This window comes from Nipponia nippon, unplaced genomic scaffold, assembly GCF_047370975.1.
Source record: "Nipponia nippon isolate SJK-2023a ecotype South Korea unplaced genomic scaffold, ASM4737097v1 scaffold_3, whole genome shotgun sequence".
NCBI lineage: Eukaryota > Metazoa > Chordata > Aves > Pelecaniformes > Threskiornithidae > Nipponia > Nipponia nippon.
The window spans coordinates 117325743-117347675 of NW_028262347.1; the positions used below are offsets into that span (position 1 = coordinate 117325743).

At 40.8% G+C, this 21933-nt stretch overlaps 1 protein-coding gene across 4 annotated transcripts in view; it reads right to left on the reverse strand.

Moving 5' to 3' along the window:
• The window catches only part of CCDC186 (coiled-coil domain containing 186), a 38199-nt gene extending 17297 nt beyond the window's left edge, over positions 1–20902 (reverse strand). For 2 of the 4 annotated variants that reach the window (XM_087767715.1, XM_087767718.1), the window contains exons 1-4: positions 20789–20902; positions 19949–20078; positions 4475–5168; positions 1895–2021 (exon numbers count right to left, since the gene is read on the reverse strand). In XM_087767715.1, coding sequence (XP_087623841.1) covers positions 1895–2021; positions 4475–5154 — 807 coding nt within the window. In that variant the 5' untranslated portion in view covers positions 5155–5168; positions 19949–20078; positions 20789–20902. Of the gene's footprint in view, positions 1–1894; positions 2022–4474; positions 5169–17456; positions 17728–19948; positions 20079–20788 lie in introns of those variants that run through there. The other 2 variants (XM_087767716.1, XM_087767717.1) reach the window with 2 other exon arrangements.
• Between the last annotated feature and the right edge of the window lie 1031 nt (positions 20903–21933).

Sequence of the window (21933 nt, forward strand, 5' to 3'; positions counted from 1 at the left end):
CACTTCCCAGAGCGTGTTCACTGCACAGGCATGCAAGTTCAGCAGAAGCAGCAGCAGCACTAGCGCAAGAGCAAGTGGTGGCTACATAAGCTGTAATGCTGCCCAATGGTTGTTCAAATTGTGCCTTAATGACTACCCTCTTCTTCCAGGGAAAAGACAATGCACCAAGGTTAGTTTTGTTTGGTTTAGTTTTGGAGGGGGTGGGTAGAATGTAAAAAAGTACAAGATCTCAGGGCCAGGATCTTACATTTTTGTGCAATTCCACATGACTACATAAAAGGCAAGAACAACCTAACATGCTTCTGCTACCACACAATTAATTGATCACACCCTCTTCAGCTTTGCAAATGAATCATTGCCCGTACAAAATAAAAGTTTTACACATACAAGCACGCACGTACAGTTTGCTTGCAGTTGTGAGTGCAGCCAGGCTTTCATTGACTTGAAAGCTACCAGAAAACACTAATTTAGAAATTGTAACATTAAAACGCTCACATCACAAACAAAAAACCTGAAGTGTTTCACTGCAATGTATCTTACAACTCCAGGTGCTATCCAACTACAATATAAAAGTATTACACTCCAAACCCGTGTTTTCTGAAATCACCTGCAAGCATGTACAATCACAGACTCTTCTTATCTGAGCAGAAAGTGAAAGAAACTCCCTCACAAATATTTTTTTTCAGAATGGGATAAAGCAATTGCTGCATAATATAGCTTCATGAAATCATACAGTGCTATCATGGAAATACAGACAAGAGAGTACGAGTAAGCTGCTCATACTGATTTATTCAGGCATATGCAATTCCAATTTGTAGCTTAAAAATATGACTTTTCAATTCCACTTTCAATCACATAATGGATTTTCACAGATTCTTGGAAATTAACCAAAGACAAAGTTTCTGCCTACATCGATACATTCCTCTGGAACACCACAAGCCTGACACACTGCTTTGAGGACAGATTTCTGCGTGATGCAGACATTAACACAGAAAGCTGACAACTAGGGTAGTATCACCAGTACTTTGACAAACAGAAATTAGCAATTTAAATGTCATCAGTTGCCAGATTTCTAAGCTGTAATCAGTTTATAAAGCTAGGCCAACCAACTGTAGGAACATTAGCAGATAACTGTGTAACAGAGAAGCAATGACACCTGATGCGATACCGTTTCTTCCCACACTAAAACCAGCCCACACCAATGCACACTCTGTGTTTCTCTTTGGCCTGTTAGGGTTCTAACAATTCACTGGGGAAATACCTGTATATAGAAACCGGTAATACCAAAATACTGTGGAAGATCACAGTTAATATGCTCTACTCTTTATACACGTTCCACAAACTGTTAATGTTTACAACTAACTACACCCCCATCCACTTCTATTAGAGATGCAGTAGCGAACAACAGAAGATAAAGACGACAAATTAAGAAGAAATTGGGCTTGATAAAACACTCGCATAAGACCTCCTTTACGTCTACATGCAAGAAATAAATCATCCTATTGGAATAAAAGACTGAACTTGTCATTTTTTGATAAAAAGGTCTAACAGGTCTTCAACATACACTGTCTCCAGCAGGAAGCCAAGGTACACATAACCTACGCACCAAGGGAACCCATGAACCGGGAACTCTCTTGACTTTGAGACTTCCAGATACAGAACATTTAAGCGATCTGAATCTAGAAAGTCAGTTTATCCAAAGACACTAACCGCTTTTAGCCAATGAATAATATTTCTTGGAATCAAGAGGCAGATTTACCCTCTTAAAAAGCTTAGAATAATAAGCATGGGCATTCCTTCTCTATGCTGCCAAGGACATCTTGTTAAACAGCAGCAATAGTGACATCGTATACAGGTGAGATACTAACCAGCACTTCTGTTTTATTATCTGTACCTGTTTAATAATGTTGAGGTGCTGCTTTTCTGTTTCTGTTCGTTTTTTCAATTCATCTTTTAAGTTGTCCTTTTCTGAGCAAATTTCCAAAATCAGTTCCTGATGTTTTTTATTTTCTTTAATCAACCTGTAAAGAAAAAAAATTAAGTGCAAGATACTTCAGTACTGGTTTTTTTTGTTTGTTTGTTTTTAATTTTGAGATATATGTTTTTTCCTCTTTGCTCTGCAAATTTTATTGGGAGTTACAGCCAGAAACACTAATGAAATGCATGAATGCCTTACAAAAACAAAACAGAAGTATGTTGTGCATGTGAAACAACTCCAAACCAGCAAGCATCATCTTCCTTGTGAGCAAATTGCTTGTTTCCAGTGTTTTGAGGTTGTTATTGTCCATGATGAAGTGAGACATTTGGTACCTCTGTGCCACTACAGAACCGTAAATGTTAACAATTTTAAGAAACTTGTAAGACAAGTAACTTCCAGTCAGATAGCTCCACCAGTCAAACGTCTGAAAACACAGGTACCGTACTCATTTCATGGATTGCTCAGGTTGGACCTTGAAGTTCACCACCTGGCAGGAAATGAAACCCTCATTTTCTAAGTCCTAAGTAGGTCTGTAACTACAACAGCACCCATGCTTGCACGCCTTACAAAGTTCAAATTTTTAGCAATAGTTTGTTCCTTTGTGGCCCAGCTGTTTGAAAACTGAGTTAAAGGTGACATGTATTTAGTCTGACCTTCTACCACTGCAATAGAAGATAGTTATACACAAAACTCAGAAGTTACGTTGTCAGAACTGCTGAATAAACAGAGTCTCAAATGTTTAAAGATAGTTAGGTGGTGGATATTTTAGGCCACTAATTGCATGAATTTGTGGGAGGCATGCACTTACCTGAACAAGACATTTAAATAACCCTTTACATACATACTTTCACCTTGAGCTCCCCTCCTTTTAAAACAAAAAAAATCTCTAAACAAACTAAGCTTCCAAATTACAAGGAATTAAAAACCATCAGTGAAAGAGTTTAGCACTTCCGAACTGTTTTTTAATCTATTAATGAATATTCCAGGATTACAAATTCTTAATTCACACAATTGCTGCTCACTGATATATCTTAGAACTGATCACAGGAGACAAGTGGGCTATTTCCAGAGCAACGTTACAAGAAATTCTGCTGATCATAAACCAGGGACAAAATCAACCCAATCCAGAACGCCCTTTGGACCAAACATTAAGATGTTCCACAGCAGTTTTACACTCTTGAGGTCAGTCCCCAAGAGTCAAAGGGGTGCAACTGGGATAGCAGCTGGCAAAAAAAAAAAAAAAAAAAAAAAAAAAAAAAAAAAAAAGAGACTGAAGACATGTTTATAGAAAAAACTTTCTGTGTGTATACATAATACACACATATATTCACGCAAACATTTGTCCCTAAGTAATTGGTCCATGGCTGAAAACACTGACCTGCCTTTGAGTTTACCGTAAACAAGTAAACCCCAAATAACTTGTTCACTTATGATCTCCTGGAATTACCACCACCTACACACCCTCCACTTCAGATTCCCACTCCTCCTCCTCCATAATCACTGAATGTCTAACTACGCATTCCCAAGCTTTCCAGTCATCAACTGACTTTCCTCACATTTATGATTTCTGTCAGAGGTTAACTGGTGAGGTGCAAGAGAATACCTTCCCTACTCTACTTTTTGGGCACCTCTTTTCCCTCTGCCTGGTTTCCCTCCCTTTGATGTCCTCATACCATGGTATCACAGTGCCTTACATGAAGAGTAGGGCACTCATTTCCAGCTCTGCAAGCAGGAATAAATTTGAAGTTAGAGGCTACATTTTGTTAGCAAAAAACATTTCTAAAGTGGTAACAGAATACAACACATGAAGTGGGGAATCAAGAAATCAAGCAATGAACTGGCTTTTCATGAATATAATATTCTTCGTGTAGTGTACTGCCTGATAGAACTATTAAGCCTAGTTTATTACAGTAAAGTTTATAAGCCATGCATTTCAAAAGCCCTCCTATAAAATGTGGTAAGACAGTAGTTTATCTATATATGACATTTCCAACTCAAAAAATAGCTCTCAACTGATTAGCAACTTCACTGAATTATGACAGGAGACTGAATACTACTTGAAAAAGAAATAAGCAATTTCAAACTCATAAATGAAATGCACATAGTGGGAGTTAGTAATTACAAAGGTTCATTTCTCCAAAGACACAGATGGACTGAATGAATCCTAGACTATTTTTATACCACGATTACTTTTACAGTATTTAAGTAATTCTAGACATTGGCAGGCTATTCAACTGAACAGTTGGCTATTCAGTTCCTGCCAAATTCCAGAAGAATTCAGAGATCTAAGCACACATTTTTATTTATAGGTACATACCACAAGTAAAAATAACTACTTACTTAAAGAACATAATTTAAAAAGCTCATTAATTGTCCTTACAACAACTCACAAGAAACTAGTTTCATACCAAAGTGTTGTATGCAGTTGCACACAACACACAAGCAAAATTGTTCAGTACACACCTCCATTTGTAATGAACATACTCAAATACTCACTTTTTTATAGTTTGTTCTTGCTCCAGGTACTTATCTTGCACACATTTTTCAAACGCGGCCAAGGCATGTTCACCCTTCCGCACACCATTTGGGAATTTCTGTTGCTTTGAAAAATCTGTAGATAAGAGTTCAGACTCTATTTCCTTTAGCAAATCCTCCTGTGAGGAAGTCTGATGTATTGTGGAAATAAGCTTCTTTGTGCAGTCTGTGTCATAAGGGCTTTCTGAATAGATTTTATCACTAGATTTTTTCACGAAGTCAGACTCCTCCCTTAGCTCCTGTAATATTTCCATTAATGATTGTTCTGTCTGATTAGGTTTTGGATCTTGTTGTTCAAATTCTTCATTAGATATATATTCTCTTTTTGTGGAGCCTTCTACCTTTCCTTCAGAGCAGGTATGGGCACAGCAGTCCGCCCCTCCACGCTGCTGCTCCTGTCTTTCCGCCAGGGCCCCGTCGTTGCTTATGCCAATAACTGCTGAATCCTGGTCCGAGGGCAACAACCTCGATTCCCTTTCCAAGACACCATCATCATCTCCAGTATAACTGATGCTTGAGCAGTCCTTCATTCCAGGTGTTTTATCAGACTTCTCGTTATCTGGGGATCTGGAAGAGGCATCATCCAACAGACTGACTGGCTCCAGCGTGCTTTGCATTTCTGGTAAATATCCCTCCATCATTTTCCTTTGGAAATCTAGAAGTAGAATTCACATTACACAGCATATTATATTCAAAATCAAAATTAAAAGAGATTGAGAGAGGGGAAAGAAAGGCTACTGGAAAGTAAAATTCAAGGGGTAAAAATATTCAGATACATAAGCGTTACGCAGTTTATTGATTTTCCAGCCTAATTTTTAAGTAAATGCTCCAGTACAAGTTTTTCTAAAAGACGGCGAGAAATCAAGGATAACAAACAGGAAGTAGTGGGACGTAAATGCCAAGACAATAAAAAAAAAAAAGCAGAGCTTTTTAGAATTAATAATTCTATAATTTAGATCCACAAAAAGTCCAAGTCATCACCTCTGAAAAACACTCAGACATAAAAGAATAATAAAAAAAAAAATCTAGAGCCTTACAGCTTTCATTTTCCTATACACTATTTGAAAGCAGTAATATGCCTTGACCTACTCATTTTTACAATATAGGGCAACTCCCTCATCCAGCCAGAATATACAACTTCCTTACTGTCACATCATCACCACCCATACAGCAAAATGTATCTGTACCCAGCAACCTAGGGGCTGGGGGAGGATGGAGGTGAGATTCTCTTTTCCCATCTGCTTTCAAGCAGCCAAAATCCCTTGCTGGAAGAGCACAGATGGCCTGCGGCAGATTTGCTCTCTCAAAAAGTAGATTGCAGAGCAAACGTTTGAGGAGTTGAAAACCTATGCAGAAAGTGTTTTTCCAGAAGGACACCATATTGAGATTCAAATAGCCAGAACACTTATGGAAGAGCATGGGTATAATGCTCTATCTTCTTTCTCAGGAATCCCAGCTGGTCAGGTGTCTGGAAAGACTGCTGGCATTTTTAGCAAGCACAAGAAGCCCTAATGCTATCATTTCCATTAGGAGAAATTCATTACAGCAGTCATAACTTCTAGATGCAACTCTATCCCCCGATACTGGATAAATTAGACTATTTAATAACAAGGAAAATTTTTCATTTATAAATTCCACTCTGCTATTCCAACAATTATCTCAAAGGAAGTTGCCATCTTGCAACACCAAGCTTGTTTTTGTACTTGCTTTCTCATTTGTTTAGCTTTCTCTTGCACCGCCACGCAGTCCGAGTTACTCAGCTGCATGCTCCAGGCCCCACGCTTGGACTCAGCCTGAAAGGAAACCCTTCATGCTGCTGGGCTCCACTCCTCCAGAGCCCTGCCTTATTAACCAACACTTAGTACTGAGGCTTACATTGTTAGAATAGAGGGATACGTGAATCCCATTAGGGCTGTGACTAATTGCTACCACTATCACCTTTCACTATTAGGTATAAAAATCAGATAAGGAAAAAAAAGCAGCAGCCTCAGCCCAGCTGTTTCTACCAGGAAATCTCATCAAACAAAAAAACTACCACTAGTATCTGAAACCAACAGTTGGGCTACAACTGCCAGTTAATCAATAAGAGGAAAGCATAAGGAAAACCGAGCATAAGGCTGAAAGCATGAAAGGGAACATGTCACAACTGGACAACAGTCACAAATCATCAAATGACAATTATATATTCTTAAGTAACAAGCAAACCACTTTTCCTTTTTGGTTTCAAAGCAAAAAACCTCAATGTTACAGTCCCCCCCAAACCAGTGCAAATCAATAGGAACCAGAAAGCAAATGGTAAGGAAAGCTACAAATGAGCATAGAGATGGTGAATGCGAGAGTTTATATACAATGTGAAACTTTTACAAGGGCTCCCCATTTTACAAACAGATCTCTTCCGACATTAATAAACTCTCCGATTCCCCTTTACATCAAAGGATTTATGCTTAGATCAACACTGGAGCCAACAAATCTATCCACTTGGTTTGTGCAGCCAAAACAATTGCTCTTTTGGTACCTATCTACTTTTTGATAACTTCTGCTAGTGAAGAAAGTTCACAATGTACTACTGTCATTCTAAACTTAAACAAACAAAAGAAACAGCCCCCACTGACGATCTCAATCTGCAAGCAAGGAGAAGGAACATAACAGCAAGAAAATGCATTCAGTTCGATAGTAGCAGAACACATTAGTTCCTACTTAATTAAAAAGCTGTTAAACACACAATGTTTTGAGACTGGTGCATTTAACACAGGCAATAACCATAAGATAATTTGCAAATGATGCAGTTAAGAGGGAAGAGAAGTTCACCTTCTAGTGCCTGTTCCCTCTTGTCACAGGTAGCTTATAATCCACACACTCAACTGTATAAAGAGACTGTATTAGTAAAAAGCTGAGGTACATTTTTTTTCTATAGTGGTTACTCCAGTCTACGTTCCTGCTGACACTTTCTCTGGAATGATCATAGCGGGTTTTTGGTTCATTTTAAGCCTTCCCTAAAGTCCTTTCTAAAGTGTTATAAAACCCCAAAAACGTGCAGTTGGTCGATGTATTACTGCCTCAAAGCTGCTCATCACTGCCCAGCTGCTGCAGTTCACCACTCCCGCAAGAAAAGAAGTGGTAAAATCATGTATGTGAACTTTCACGTTCGTTACCGTACCTAAAATCTCCAGTCCACTCAGCAAACTGGATGGTATTTATCTTCATATGAAAGCAACAGGTGAAAGACACAGCCCTGTTAAGACGGTACACCGGGAAGGATACTAAGTTTTCATCTTACCATGTTACCTCCTTCTGTAAATAATACTGTGAATTACTATCAGAGAGAAAGATTAATTTATGTGGAAGCAGAAATACAATTATTTGCGTAACTCAGTTGCAGAGCAATAAAATGCCACCAGCTCCATATCCATAATGTCTTACACTTAGTATTTTTTTATCAAATGCATGGGGAATTTGAATAGTGACTATACAAATCAGTTAAAGCATGAAAAGTAAATTATGATGATTCAGTGTTCCCTGCAGACCTACTCTAATTTTCAGTGGTACCCAGAATATAATTTACCACATTAAGAATGTTCACAGCCTTTCCGATTCCAAAACATTGGATTTTAGCTCTATCTGTCCAAATCTTTGAGTCTGTCCACAGCCTGAGCACATTTTTTTTCCCCTACTGCTGCTGGACAGTACCAGTTTTCATGTTCTAAGTGTTAACTTTTAAACAGAAATAAAACCATAGAATCACAATTTATCTTCACATCAGAAATATCCAGACAAAGAAATCACGTGGAGCAACTGTCAATGCAAGTTCATCTTGATATTCGAATGTCTCTTGAATACCCGAAGTTTGTTGTGCCTACCTCAGGCAACTGAATATAGCAGATACCTCTTTTATAAAAAAGACCAGAGACAGAAAACTAAAGAAGAGGCTCCTGCTTTGTAAGCAAAAGGGTTTGTGTGAAAGTAGCTTAAAATGATCAACATCGCCAGCCTAGCCCTAGCTAGTTGAAATGAAACATGCTAGTATTTGACTGTTTCACATCAAACATACAAATACAGCAAATCCTAGATAATATTTGGACACCAGATACATATTTGGTAGCATACATCTTATTACCCTACCCATTCTTATAAGTGACTCTCCCAAAACCAGGGAAGTAATGAGGTTATGGTACCGTTCTCTCACAAAATACTGCACTAAGAAAACAAAATAGCTTAGTGTCTTTCATAATGTCTTCAGAAAGCATCAAAAGCAATCATATAAGGCAAATCCTGACTCAAGCAGATCACCCGTTTTCTGAAATGATATCTTGTTAATGCATCAGACGAACAAACCATGGTAGCTCAGCATACAGTATCTTGAGAAATAACAGTGCCAGCTGGGCACTGGTCGACCTTCTTGCACTGTTTTGCAAAGTTTCTACCTTCAGCCATTCACTCTACTCCTTCCTCAGCACTGATCATTATCTGAACAGTATGGCAAAAGCGTCTTGCTCCTCCGTCCCCTCCATGTGGATGCTTGTCTCACCCTTCTGCTGCCTATGCCACAGGAGGATCGAATCACTACCAAGTCAACTTAAAACACCCCAGCTTAGAACTTCTCAAAGTATCATTTTGAGATTAGCCCAACCCAAGCTTGCCTGCCTGCATACCTTGAATAACAAGCCATCTTGTGAAACTGCCACACATCTAGCGTGGCATATGGAAAGCTTTCTGTCACAGGCTTATAACACTTTCTGCTGCTGTGACAAGACTCTTCGCCCTCACACAACTGGTCTGACCAGCTCTCCTCCTCCTCTGTTTTACAGCTCACAGTCATCTTGACACTCTAACACACCTTCCCCGTGTTCCTGCCCCTATTCTAAAGCGAAGGAGACAGGCGTTTGTGTTTCCCCACAACGCAGTGATACAAAGCAAAGCAAGAGGAAACACATCAATTCAAAACCTGGTGATGTGAGTGGCAGAGAATGAGGAACACGAGCGCAGCTCAGCCGAGCTTCCCGTACAGCCACGATGGGGCCATGGGCCAGCTTGCACAAATGAACCAAACACCTCTCTGCATATATGCATCAGAATATAGACAAGTTACCCTCCAAAACCAAAACTTTGCTTTTCTTTTTTTTTAAAAAACAGGCACTTTTTCTCATCGTAGATGTGTTGTTCTGAGAAGCAAGGAGCATACATGCTTTTCCTCATTATCTCACGGTATTCACAAAAACGAAGTTTAAATCTGCATCAACGCATATTATGTCCATTTTAAATACTACATTAGTACTTGGAGAAATAGTTAAACTACAGCCATAGAGCACACACCATTAAAGGCTAGGACTGGCAAGGGTTGCGACCATTTCTCATACTACTGTAACCGAGATGTGCTTATTTGCTAAATTGCTGATAGCGCAACTGACTGGCACCACAAGCAGGGAGCGGAGAGCCTGCCGATACAATGAGTGGACAGCACACCAACTTTTTAAGGCAGAAATGTCTCCCAGGTACCTGGGGGAAAGCAAAGACTCAAGAAACAGTATCTTTTTCATTCACTTTCTTTGTTACACAATAGAAACATCCTCTATTAACTGCTAATCATTCATTTAAGCTCTTCTATGAAGTATCTGATACAACATAAGTACTGATTATCTAGAGAGAACATCAAAAACCTGGATATGTAGTCCTGCAACATGCCAAAAAAAGAAGAATTAATTTCTTCAGCCCTGCCCTCAGGGGCTATTCATAGATATGAAGCGATGAACACATAAAAAAAGCTTGCAGAATCAGTGCATATAAAAAGGTAAAACTTGCAGATAAATAAAATGTACAAGCTACTGGAATTTACCTGGGTATTTCCATTTACATTCCATTGTCTGCAAGTAATCTATCTCAAGGTTTAAAATGACTTAAAAATTAAGCCAAATAATGTTTAATACTTAGCTATTTTAACAGTATAGACCTGCTCTGCAAACTACCAGTATGCAGAACAAAGGTCTTAACTTCTTCTATTAGATCAATCTGCTAAGTGGACAAGTCAAGTAACTTTTTCTTACGTAAGATTTGGTCTCACTCTTGCAAACTGAGTATGTACTATGCTACATCATGTTAGTTGGATTCCTGGAATAAAAAACTCTAATAATGGTACTACATCATTGTTATGATAATTATGGTAATTAGGTACTTGTTTATAATTTAATTTTTACAGTGAAATGAAAATAGAATTTCCAAAAGAGCCATTGATACCATGTTTGAACACTAATTTGACTGTTTATTAATCTAAGATTTATTAAACTACATAAAATAAATGTATAAGAAAGTATGTGATCAGACATCAATATTTAGTTGCTGGACTAAAACCATAGCAACTACCTGCAGAAATAACAAGCCAATTACAGCTAGAAGATACATGCCACTAATTTTAAAAGCTCCTCCAATTCAAATTCTGATTTTAATACAACTATGCATTCTGATAAATTAGGTTATGAGAATTAATTTTCACATGCGATAACAAAGTAAGTTTAATTATTCTTGGTTTAGCATCACTCTTCCAAGCATACTGTTAGACGTGACATCAAACACACAGATGTCAGAACACAAGCCATCAATGGATAGCTTCTACAGGTACAACTCTAAAAACAGGATTACAAATAAAGAATATTTCAAGCAATACCTACACCGAACCACCATACTAACTCCTCTATTCAACTTCACTGGAAGAACACTTTGTCTGAAAATTTAAGAACTCTGTATTTTTCTGTATTAGCAGACAGCTAAGACCTGTCATTTTAACATCAAAATTTAAGCCCTTTCTCCCTCCCTCTCTCTTCTTTTCTTCCCCCTCTTTCTGCCCATTATCCACTATAAAGTGAAAGAAAATACTGCAATAAACATGGAAGACGGAGGGAGGGGGGAAAAGGAGCAAAGCTGTTCCTTTCCATACATGCTTTAACAGTAAATTCTCACTTCAGAGTCCATTCACTGGCATGGAAAAAGGCAGTTGCTCTAACAATCCTCCTCTTTCCTCTGCAGAAAAGTACATAGAGTCTTACTTTTTAAGGAAGGTGTTGACACCCTCATCCCTTGGCTGTCCGTCAGGTTATCCACTATACCAGTTGAAAAGCTTCCCCGCTATGCCAGTACTGCTAATTCCCAGCCACTAGAAGGTAATTCATGATGAAAACAACTCCCTGTATGCTTCCTACTGCCTGCACAGATCTAATTAGGAGCACAACCTTTCCCAGCTATAGCCTGCTATTCTGTTATTACAGGCATGCACTGAGAATCCGGTACATTTTAATTCAATATTATGCCATTTCAAACTGCCTGTCTTTTCAATCTTCTTATGGAGCACAAACATGATTCTTTTAAATCCCTGACTACAAAGGACTTTCATAAGCAGATGCACTATTAATGCTAGCATTTAATTTCATAGAATAGATCGCTTGACCCAAGCTATCAACACTTACGTTGTAAATAGTCAAGAAGGAGGAAATGACTTTGTTTTAGTCAACTTCAAAATACACATGAGATGACAACTAAAGAAACATATTAAATGACAACTATAGGAAGCATTTTCTGAGGTGTGGCTGCCTAGAAGAATTCGCTAACAAGGGGAAAAAAAAAAAGAAAGCGTGTGCCTTGTCACCTAGGAACTATTTCAATGGGGCTCTTTTACAATAAACAGCTTACAGAAAGACAGAAGTGTGTGCCTGGGGTGGTTCTGTAAGCAAACAGACTGATGGTCAAGGTCCCAGGCAGTAAAAAACACTGCTATAAGAGAAAAAAATATATTTAAGCTACTAAACTTAAACATACTGTAGAGAAAGCAGCAAAAAAGGGAAGGAGGGACTAATGCTTCACGGGTGTGTGCATATACAAAAACTTGTTCAAACCAGGGTGGATTTTGAAAGAAAGTGAAGCACATTGAGATAAGTGACTCTGAGTCACAAAAACCTTCTGAAAGGGGAGTAATAGCAAGAAGTTAATACAGTAAATGCAGTTCACTGGACACCAGGCATATTCAACCATGCATTACATAAAATAATGGCCAGTAGCAGTCAATTATGTCAGTTCCTTTCAATAAGAAAGGGTTTGGCATCATCTTTTGTTGATGTTTTTCGCTCATAGATGTGCTCCAAAGAGGGACCTTGTAGCAGAGTCACTGATGAAGAGGGAATCATCTACTCTCCAAACAAGTATAAATGCAATCCACAAAAGAGTGCAAACACAGCTCTCTCATCACCAGCTTAGACCATGCATGCTCTTCACTTCTGGATATGTAAAAAGCATCCGGACAGGTTTCGTAGGATATGAAACAAGCTCATTTTTAAATAGAAGTACAAAAAATTTACGAAGCCACCCTCTTTCCCCTTCCATTTCATACCCATCACAGCAGAGTACTCAAATTTCCTTTAAGTAATAGACTAAAGTCTCAAAATGACCCAAAGCTGCCATACAGATACAATGCATTTCAGAGAGTAGGAGGGGACAAGGAAAGGAGTGATGAAGCACTCCAGTGCTCATGGGCAGATGACCCCAACAGTCAGCGGGGTCCTAAGTACCATGAGCAGGCCAGGCAAGAAGCTAAGTGACACAAAAATCTGGTGACACCAACACAAGCAGCCCGAGTTCCCAGAAGTCCCTACCACTCTTATACGGATGCCACCTCAGTACTCATATAGTTGCATTGCCACTGCACTCTGTGCTGTAAACTTGCTAAGGCAACACTGCATACCTCTAAACAAAGTCCATGTGCTTACAGGAAAAAGCCTACCTAGAAAACAAGCCCCTTGAAATTGCTTCAGAGCAATGCTCTTCACATTGTCATTTCAGATCCTTATTTCCTGGTTCTTTCTCATACTACACTGGATCTCACAAAATTGCTGCTGTTACTCTTTATTTTGCTTTTCAAGATGGCACCTTCTCAAGATAAGTTCCACTGGAAATTCGTCATAAAAATCTAAGCAAACACCCTTAAGCACTAGTCTCTTCAAATGCTCTGTAATACTCACTAACCTTCCATATTGGTTCTGGTTTCTGAACTCATGGTAAACTAAACTAAATTAAACTTCATTTATCTCCTTTATTAGGCAATTCAGGTTTAGCGTGCAGCTTGCCTTGTTGGTTACTGGGAGAAGATATAATGCACGTCCTTTGGCCAGCTTCTTGTGAAGACAGCTAGAAAAGGCATTTATTCAACATCCTCAACCTGCTCAGTGAAAGCAAATCACTACTTCTTTTCCCTAGCACTAGGCCAGAAGACTTGGGCAGTGCTATATAACTCAAATAATGAGCTGTCTACCCCAGGTGCTGTGTTACTATTCTCTGTACTAGATTCCAACTTATTTTACAAACATCTCTGCTCCTCTGTGTCCTCCTCTCCAATTCAACCAAATAATGCTCATTTGGTTTACACAGATTATTTTTTTTTTTTTTTGCTAGCAGATCCCAATGTTGCAAAGCAAGTAAGGAAAGAATAGGTTCATTTTGATACTGGAGGTGCCAGATGCAGACACTTATGAACCATTCCAGTTCTGGCAAAGCTGAATTTAGGAAAGCGAACGTACAGCTTGCCTACGTATTTAGAAAGTTGTGGGTTTTATCTCTGTATAACCCAGGTGGCTAGATGAAAAGAAAATTCTACACCCCAGTTAAACCAGTTAGAAAGGTAATGCTTTCATGACTGCCCTGTTTGTTCACTTGCAATTCTCCAGACAGCAAAGTGAGCCTGAACCACCTGAAACTGTAGCTGGTCTAAAACTGTTTCCATTACTCTAGCTTTCTAATAGCTCTCCAAACATGGAGAGGTTTGTTCACGGGTAAGTATTTCTACCTTCAGATAGAACACAATCAACTTAGTTGTGCAACCTTTCAAAGCTGAACCAATAATAAAAATAATAACTAAAAAAAACAAGACACACATAAAAAGGCTACTAAAAAAATCCAAACTAACAGCTAAATCTAGAATTGGGGGGTCTGGAAGATAGACTTTCTAAGAAAAAAATATAGCTGCTGAAGAAAACATTGAATTTTTTTTCCTGAATCGCCCAATAGTAAATTAAAATGCAGTCATGTGAATTTCTGAGAGGGAATTGCATACATGTGACAGCTATTTTGAAGATTCACATTTACACCTCAAGTCACATCGTAATACACTTTCCCATTACTCCATCCCTTCAACTACTAAGTAAAGCTCTCAGCAACAACACGCCCAGCTACACCTACCGACATACACTGCTCTCCTGGACTCAACTACAAATAAAACTTCCATTACATGTCGTTACACTGTTCCGTGTCTTGACCTGAAAAGCACTGAGCACGAGAAGCTGCCCTTCTTTAGCAAATACACAACTTAGAGATCAGCTGGAACTTCAGCTCTTTTTGCTAGGATGGAGTCTAATATTTACTTTGCATGCAACTGAGGACTGACTTTTAATTCAGTAATACTGAGCAATGTTTCCAAACATGCCTTTTTTCTGACATGATTTTCAAAAATTCATATAAAGAAAGATCAGCAATGTCCTAAATCTATCCTGAGATAACAGGTTCACACCCATCCCTTGGAAATTGTGATACAACAGTAATCTTCATTTTAAAAAATATGACTTTATAGCGTACATGCAAATGCATAATCAATATGTACTCCACCATTTAAACAACTCTGCCTACTATTCGCTCATGTTAAGCACATGTAATATTAAATTCCAATCCACAGATTGATTTTTACAAGTGGTTCATCACGCTCAAGCAGAACACCAACTCGGAAGCACCTCTCTTCATGTAAGCAGCTACTAAAGCTCATGAAGCAAAGACAAATACATAACTTTCACAAAACCACATTTATCATTTATACTTCAATAATGTGTTGGCTCTTTCCCCAATCATTGCAGTATAGACAAAAGGCTCTGGTAAAGACATTTTTTTATATTGCCTTATGTTTCAACTCATGCATCTATGAAATGAAGCGGCAAATGACTGAAGTTTCAACAATTAAAAGGCTTTTCTTGATGAAGCTCTGATGTTCATCAGAAAACCCCAACAAAAGCAAAAACCGCGCATCAGCACCATTTGAACAGTTCAGTCACAGACCCACTTCCTTCTTGCAGGGTCCTGGGCAACAAAAAGACAGAGTCCAAGTGATTTAGCCAGTCTTCAATTGCAAATTCAAGTGCTAACATAAGATGCAATATAATCCAGTGTAACACTGGAGATGGACTTTATTTCCAAGAGTTAATTAGGATTTATTGGCTGAAGAATACTGAAGAGATTAACAATGATTTTTAGAGTTTTCTTGACAAGTCCCACACATATGAAGCAACCAGCAACCCAAGTAAGACTTAAAGAAGTTACATGCAAAAAAGCTTCACAAATACCATAGCATTTCTTAGGAAGACCGTAATTTATTTGTCTGAACAGTTTGTTCCACAAAGGACTATTCCTCTCCTTTAAATATCATACTACAAAATATTCAATTAGAAACATAATCTTAGGTGAATCACTATAGAATAATAAGCACTATCTATTATCTTTAAACAGATTATCCTAAGACAGAGACATTAATCATTAACAACCAGACAACTGTTAGAATCACAGGAACTGCCACTTCATTTCAACTCAGGTTTAATTTCCAACCTATTACGCTTGGGTAAGAGACAAAACTGTAGGATAGCTTACGAGCTATCATATATACAATGACACTCCAACAAGACTGCTAAAGAAATAACTGATTTTGGGGTACGACAATGTTGTTTCTTCTTAGAGTTGTATTGTTCATTGTAAAACCCAAGATGCATCTCTCCAAGAACTTCTCAACATCTTTACTAGACAATAATCATTATTTGAGCAAATTAAAATGCTTTTCCAAGTCAGTGCCAATCCGTCATTGCACCAAAACTCTTGCTAAAAATTTTACATGACAGTAAGGCTAAAAATAAAATGGAAGAGAAATCTTACAGTTTGTGTTAGCAGTTAGCTGCAGCGTAATCCTAATAATATTTTCACCTAAACTAATCTGAACACACCTTTCTACTTCACTTGTTGGATGAGGTTCTTTGTTTCTTTTTCTAAAGCAAAATATCTTCAACTACTGTCTACTGCTCATCACAATGACTAGCAAAACAAACTTTCCTGTTGTTTCCAATTAATACCCAACTTATCTGTATTTTGCATGATATCTTTAGTAAGAACTCCATCACGAATGGCTTTCCCAGACTAAGCATTAGACCACCAGGTAACACTGCAAAAGAGGGAAACTCAAACCCTAGAGATAATTCTGTTTTCAACTGAAATGAGGATTCAGCTGAAGAAGTTCTGTTCTACATGAAAAGATATGAAAAGCAGCTCTACTGTATACCAGCTGTGTAGAGGGACAAATCAAAGATTTCAACTAAATCAAAAGGGACTGGGACAGAAAGGTCCACAAAGCCAGACATTTTACATAATCTAGCACGAGATGTATAAACATGAAGGCAGAAGGACTGTTTGAAATGCATTTGGTTACATCTCCACACGTAAAGGTAGTCAGAGCAGCAAGCCACCCAAGGTTAGACGTGATGAAACACAATAAAAGGAGATTAACTGGATTGAAAAGCATCACAACACCCAAGAAAAAGTCAGAAACAAAACAGCTTACAAAGAGATTAAGTTGATCACCACTGCCTGTATTCCATACAGAAGAGGTAGAGGGTGGCCATGAGGTCTCATACACTGATAGCTTTCCTGTATTTACAGATCGCACATATAGGAAACAAAAGAAACACACTTGAGCCCCACCTACACTCACTCTCCCAATATTAATTCACTTTTGCCCAAGACCAAATACACGATACAGCTCTAATTTAGAGAAAAGATTACTGGGATATCACCCAGTATTGCTGAGAAGGAAGACGTAACATAATGTGGTCCCATCCACACAGAAAAGCTAGAGGACTGCAATACAGACAGGACAACTGTGACTCACAGTACAAGTGGTAAAGCTGGCTGCGTACTGGGGCACCGAGTCCTCCGGCCCAGGCATAACTTGACACAGCGCTCTGGTTCAGCTCACACAAAGACTTGCTTTGATGCACATGCTTGAAGGGAGGGGAGTGGAAGGACGCGTATGTACTCTCCGGGTTTCCTTGCTTTTATCAGTTTAGTACTTAATCTCAATTATTTTTCTCTTTTTTAACCTGACTTTATATAAACACAGAGCATATACAGTCCCAAGGTGCAAACCTCAGCACCACTATCAATTCTTCTAGCGTGAGTCAAGTACTTTAGAAGACAACGTTTACTCAAACTTTATCTTTGCTTACGTCACAAGTTAGACAGTTGAGCAATATTGTATGAATTCCTTCAAGGCATCACTAGGTTTTCTACCAATCTCATGCAAGCGGTTAATATTATGGTCATATTAACTCCACACATGGAGTCAAGTAACAGCGCAACTCCAAAATGAAGTTCAGCAGTTAAGGTTTAACAAGTGGGACTGGATTTGTTCCCATCACAACACAAGTCATGGGGTACGCCTTGAATATGTTATTTTTTTGTCATGCTAGTCCCAAGGTTGGAAGCTCATGTCTCAGGGGAAAACAATATACTAGCAACAGGGTCCTTTTACCGTGAACTTCAAGTGAGTCTTGGATACTTAAGAGTTTACACACAGACTTGTAATCTTCTGTTAGTAGAGCATCTTCAGCACAGAACAACTCTCATTCCTCTAAGTGAAGAAAACCAGTCTCACCGACACCACTCAGCAACCGATGCAACATCCAGAACAGCACTACTGTAACCTTTCAGGATTTTAGCATCATGCCTTCAACTCTGCTTACGACAAGGCTAGTACCAGCCAGTTAGTCACTACCGCTACCCTGTTTACATTCCTGTTCTGACACTGATAACATCACCTGTGCAAAGACGACTGTTTTAAGGGAGGGGAAGAAATCACATTTATGATCGAGTTCACAACCTGGACAAAGCATACATTCTATGACAGGTCTTCTCCACCTATAACTGAGTCATAACTCTCATTCACACTACAAAAGGTAGAGCGCTGGCAGACCTTCTTACAAAATCGTAGTGTCGTTGGTAAGATATGGGTCTTAGCATATTTGGCATTGAAGATGACAGCATATTTACTACCAATGGCTGTTTTCAAATGTTGTTTCCAGAACACACAACAGGGTTGTAGAAGTCCAACCATGGCATTACTGTCTGCATGACCACTGCATACTGAAAAATGCCATTCATGAGGATGGTAAGGCTCCCCTGTTTTCAAACCTGATTTTCCTACAGAGTTTCTCCAGCATCCCTAGAAACAAACAAGCAAAAAACTTCAATCCTTTAAGGATCTGAATGAGTCAACTGTAAGCTCTACAGAAGACTGACTTCTGCTAATTAATATAAGAGGTAGTATTATATACAATATTATTACATTAAAAAAAAAAAACAGTATTCCGTGTACTTCTTGAAATTAGGGTCGTGATTTTCCCCTCTCTTCTGACACTGATTTGTTTCTGATGAGATTTTTTTTTTCCCCACCCTCAATTTGAGGCAGCAGTGTCCTGAAGATAAGAATTATCTATAAGGCTTTCCAACATTGTTTTTGGCAACAGGAAAATAAGTTCAGAACAAGCCAACCCAGAAGTAAGTACAGGATATTGCCTACTGGAGCCCACATGTTAACAAAAGTTGTAGACTACTGATTTAATGTATTTCTCCTGCCTAATAACACTACTAAATCCAGGAAAACACTTGCTTTTTTCCATAGCTCTTTAAAAAGCCAGCTTCAGGAAATTCAATATTAGCCTTGGGTAGTGATAAGCCTGTTAATTAGAACCAAAGAAACCACTCCCTGTATTTGGTTCTTCAGTCTTTTTCTCAACACTTTGAAAGAGTGAACCTCACAATACCAACAAACATCTGTCAACAACCCCAAATCAAGTCTTATAAAACAACAGAAAATATTGTTTTAAAGTCAAGAATGGATGATTGAAGAATTTCAGAAAAAGAAGAGAAGGACTCAAAGGCAATACAGAAAAGTTTACTTTTTTTTTTTCATAAAATGGATGAAATTTCGAATTGACAGTCTCTTGAAACATCGTCAGACTTTCAGTTTCTCATACTTCTAGAGCTTAACCACCTCCTCCTAAGTCAATGGCAATCTAAGCATTCATAGCAGCCAGTGATTACATTTCCTTGTCGATATAAAAATGCAGCTGTGGCTCATGCCGTTTCAACAATTTCATTACAGAACAAAACATACTGGGACACCGGTCACATGTGGGTTTTTAGTGTATTCTGCTTGCAGCATTTTAACTTCTGAAAAGCAGTTTTACAAGAAGATAAAGCAAACCAACAATGAAGCCAAACCACTGTATTCCTAATCTTACACACAGATTTCAATTCCACAAGAGATCCTCTCCCGGTCTGCACAGAGTCCCAGTGGAAGTATACAGGTATCAGACTCACCTGTGCAGACTATTTTCCAGGACAAGAGCCAAAATCTGCAAGCCTACATCATCATCATCATCTCGCTGAAGTTGCAGTAAAGCTTCCAGCTTTCAAGCCCAGAAGGGCAAGCAGCTTTTGCAAATAGCATCTGCAAAAACAAGGACACATACTCTACCGCAACACTGCAGCCGGCTCCAAAAAATAACCTTCGTACTGGTGTAACAGTTGTTGGGTTTTGTTATCGAATTATTTAACCACGTAGAGAAATCAACACACAAACAACGGAAGAGGACAACCCAATTAATAACATGAAGAAAGCTGTCAAGAAACAAAGAGACTACGAGCCAGCACGGGAGCTAGAGCTGCCCGCTCGGCAGGTCCTGACTGGGAAGGCGCTGCCGAAGCAGGACTTTACCCCCCGACCCCAGGTCACCTCACCCCTCTCCGCCCTGCGGAGCCCCAGCCTCACCCGCCGCCAGCCGGGTGCCGCCACCTGCGCGGGCAGCTCCCCTCGCCGCGGCGCCAGGGCACCCGGGGGAGCCTCCCTCCACCCCCGCCGCCCCTGCGAGGCCGGCGCGGCCGCGTCCCCCCGGGGTTTACCGCCCGCTGCCTCCGGGACGCCGCGGGAGGCGGCCGAAGCGGCTCGCCGGCACCGCCGCCCCCTCCCCGGGCTCGCCGGGGAGCGCCGAGCCGCCCCGCCGAGCCCCGGCCCCCTCGGCCGCGGCTGCCCCCGCGCCGCCCGCTCTGGGAACCCGGCAGCGCCTGCGGGGCCGGGGGCGCCGGCAGCGAGCGCCCCGCACCGCACCGCCCCGCCCCGCACAGCCGCCTTTCCGCCCGCCCTCCGGCGCCGCCGCTCACCCGCTCGCTACGAGGCCGGCGGGGAAGGCGGCCGCTCCCCCATGGCGGCGGTGCGCCCCGCCGGCCGCCCCCCTCCCGGCCGGCTGACACATCAACAAAGATGGCGGCGGCGGGCGGCGCTCCCGCCCGGCAGCGGGAGGCGGGGCCGGGGAGAGCCCAGGGCGGGCAGCGCCGCCCCCGGCCCCGGGCCCGGGCTCGCCCGGCCGGGCTGCAGCCCCCGGCTGTCCCGGCCTTGCCCTGCCGAACGGGCGACGGGGCGAGCGGCCGCTCACGGCGGGCAGCCGGAGGAGCAGGCTTTTCTCCAGGTCTCGCCCTCCGGAGTAAATTCCCCCACGCCTTCACGGCGAGGGCGGCCGGGACGCCTGCACCCCCGGGGCAGCCCAGGGCCGCCCGGAGCCAGCCCCGAGCCCCCCGCTGCAGCCGGCGCCGCGGCGTCCCCCCCGTACGGCCGCCGTGCTGGCACGCTCGCTGCCGGAGGCGTGCTCACCACCGACAGATTGAAGGCGACGAAAGGAGACATTAGCCGAAGGTGCGAACAGCTCCGGGAACTGAAGCTGCTGAATTTCACACATTAGATAATTGAGAGCATGTGTATAAATATTATTTCCATCAGGAGGGTGTTTTTTTTCTCTTAGTTAAGCATACATTACAGCCTCTCCGGGCAAGGGATCTCCTGTTGGCACTTCGACCCAAGACCACAGCCCGGAGAAGCTGCCGGAGAGGGGGACTTCTTCACCCCAGCAGTTTTTAGTGAGAGGGCCACAAAGGTGCCTCCCCCTTCTGCAGGATCAGTGCACAAGTAACGACTAACAGAGTCTCTTCTTCCCTAAGCAAACAGCATCTCGTTTTCCAGAACAAACCCCTGCAGACGACGTCGAAAGCCTCCGCGCCCCCATGCCGTGCCAGGGTGAATCCAGTGATGGTAACAGAGTCCAGCTTCAGTGAGCGCCTGCCGGTGCTTCATTCCTTATTCCGACAGGATAAAAAAAATGTGAAAAACTTGCTGGGCATCAGAAATCTGGAGTACGTTTCCATGCTGGGAGCAGCAATTCATCTGTGGAACACAAAGCTTTTTGGAATCCAGAGCACTGCATAAATGCCATTTTATTTTATTCAATAAAAAATAAATTGAAAAAACTACCTTA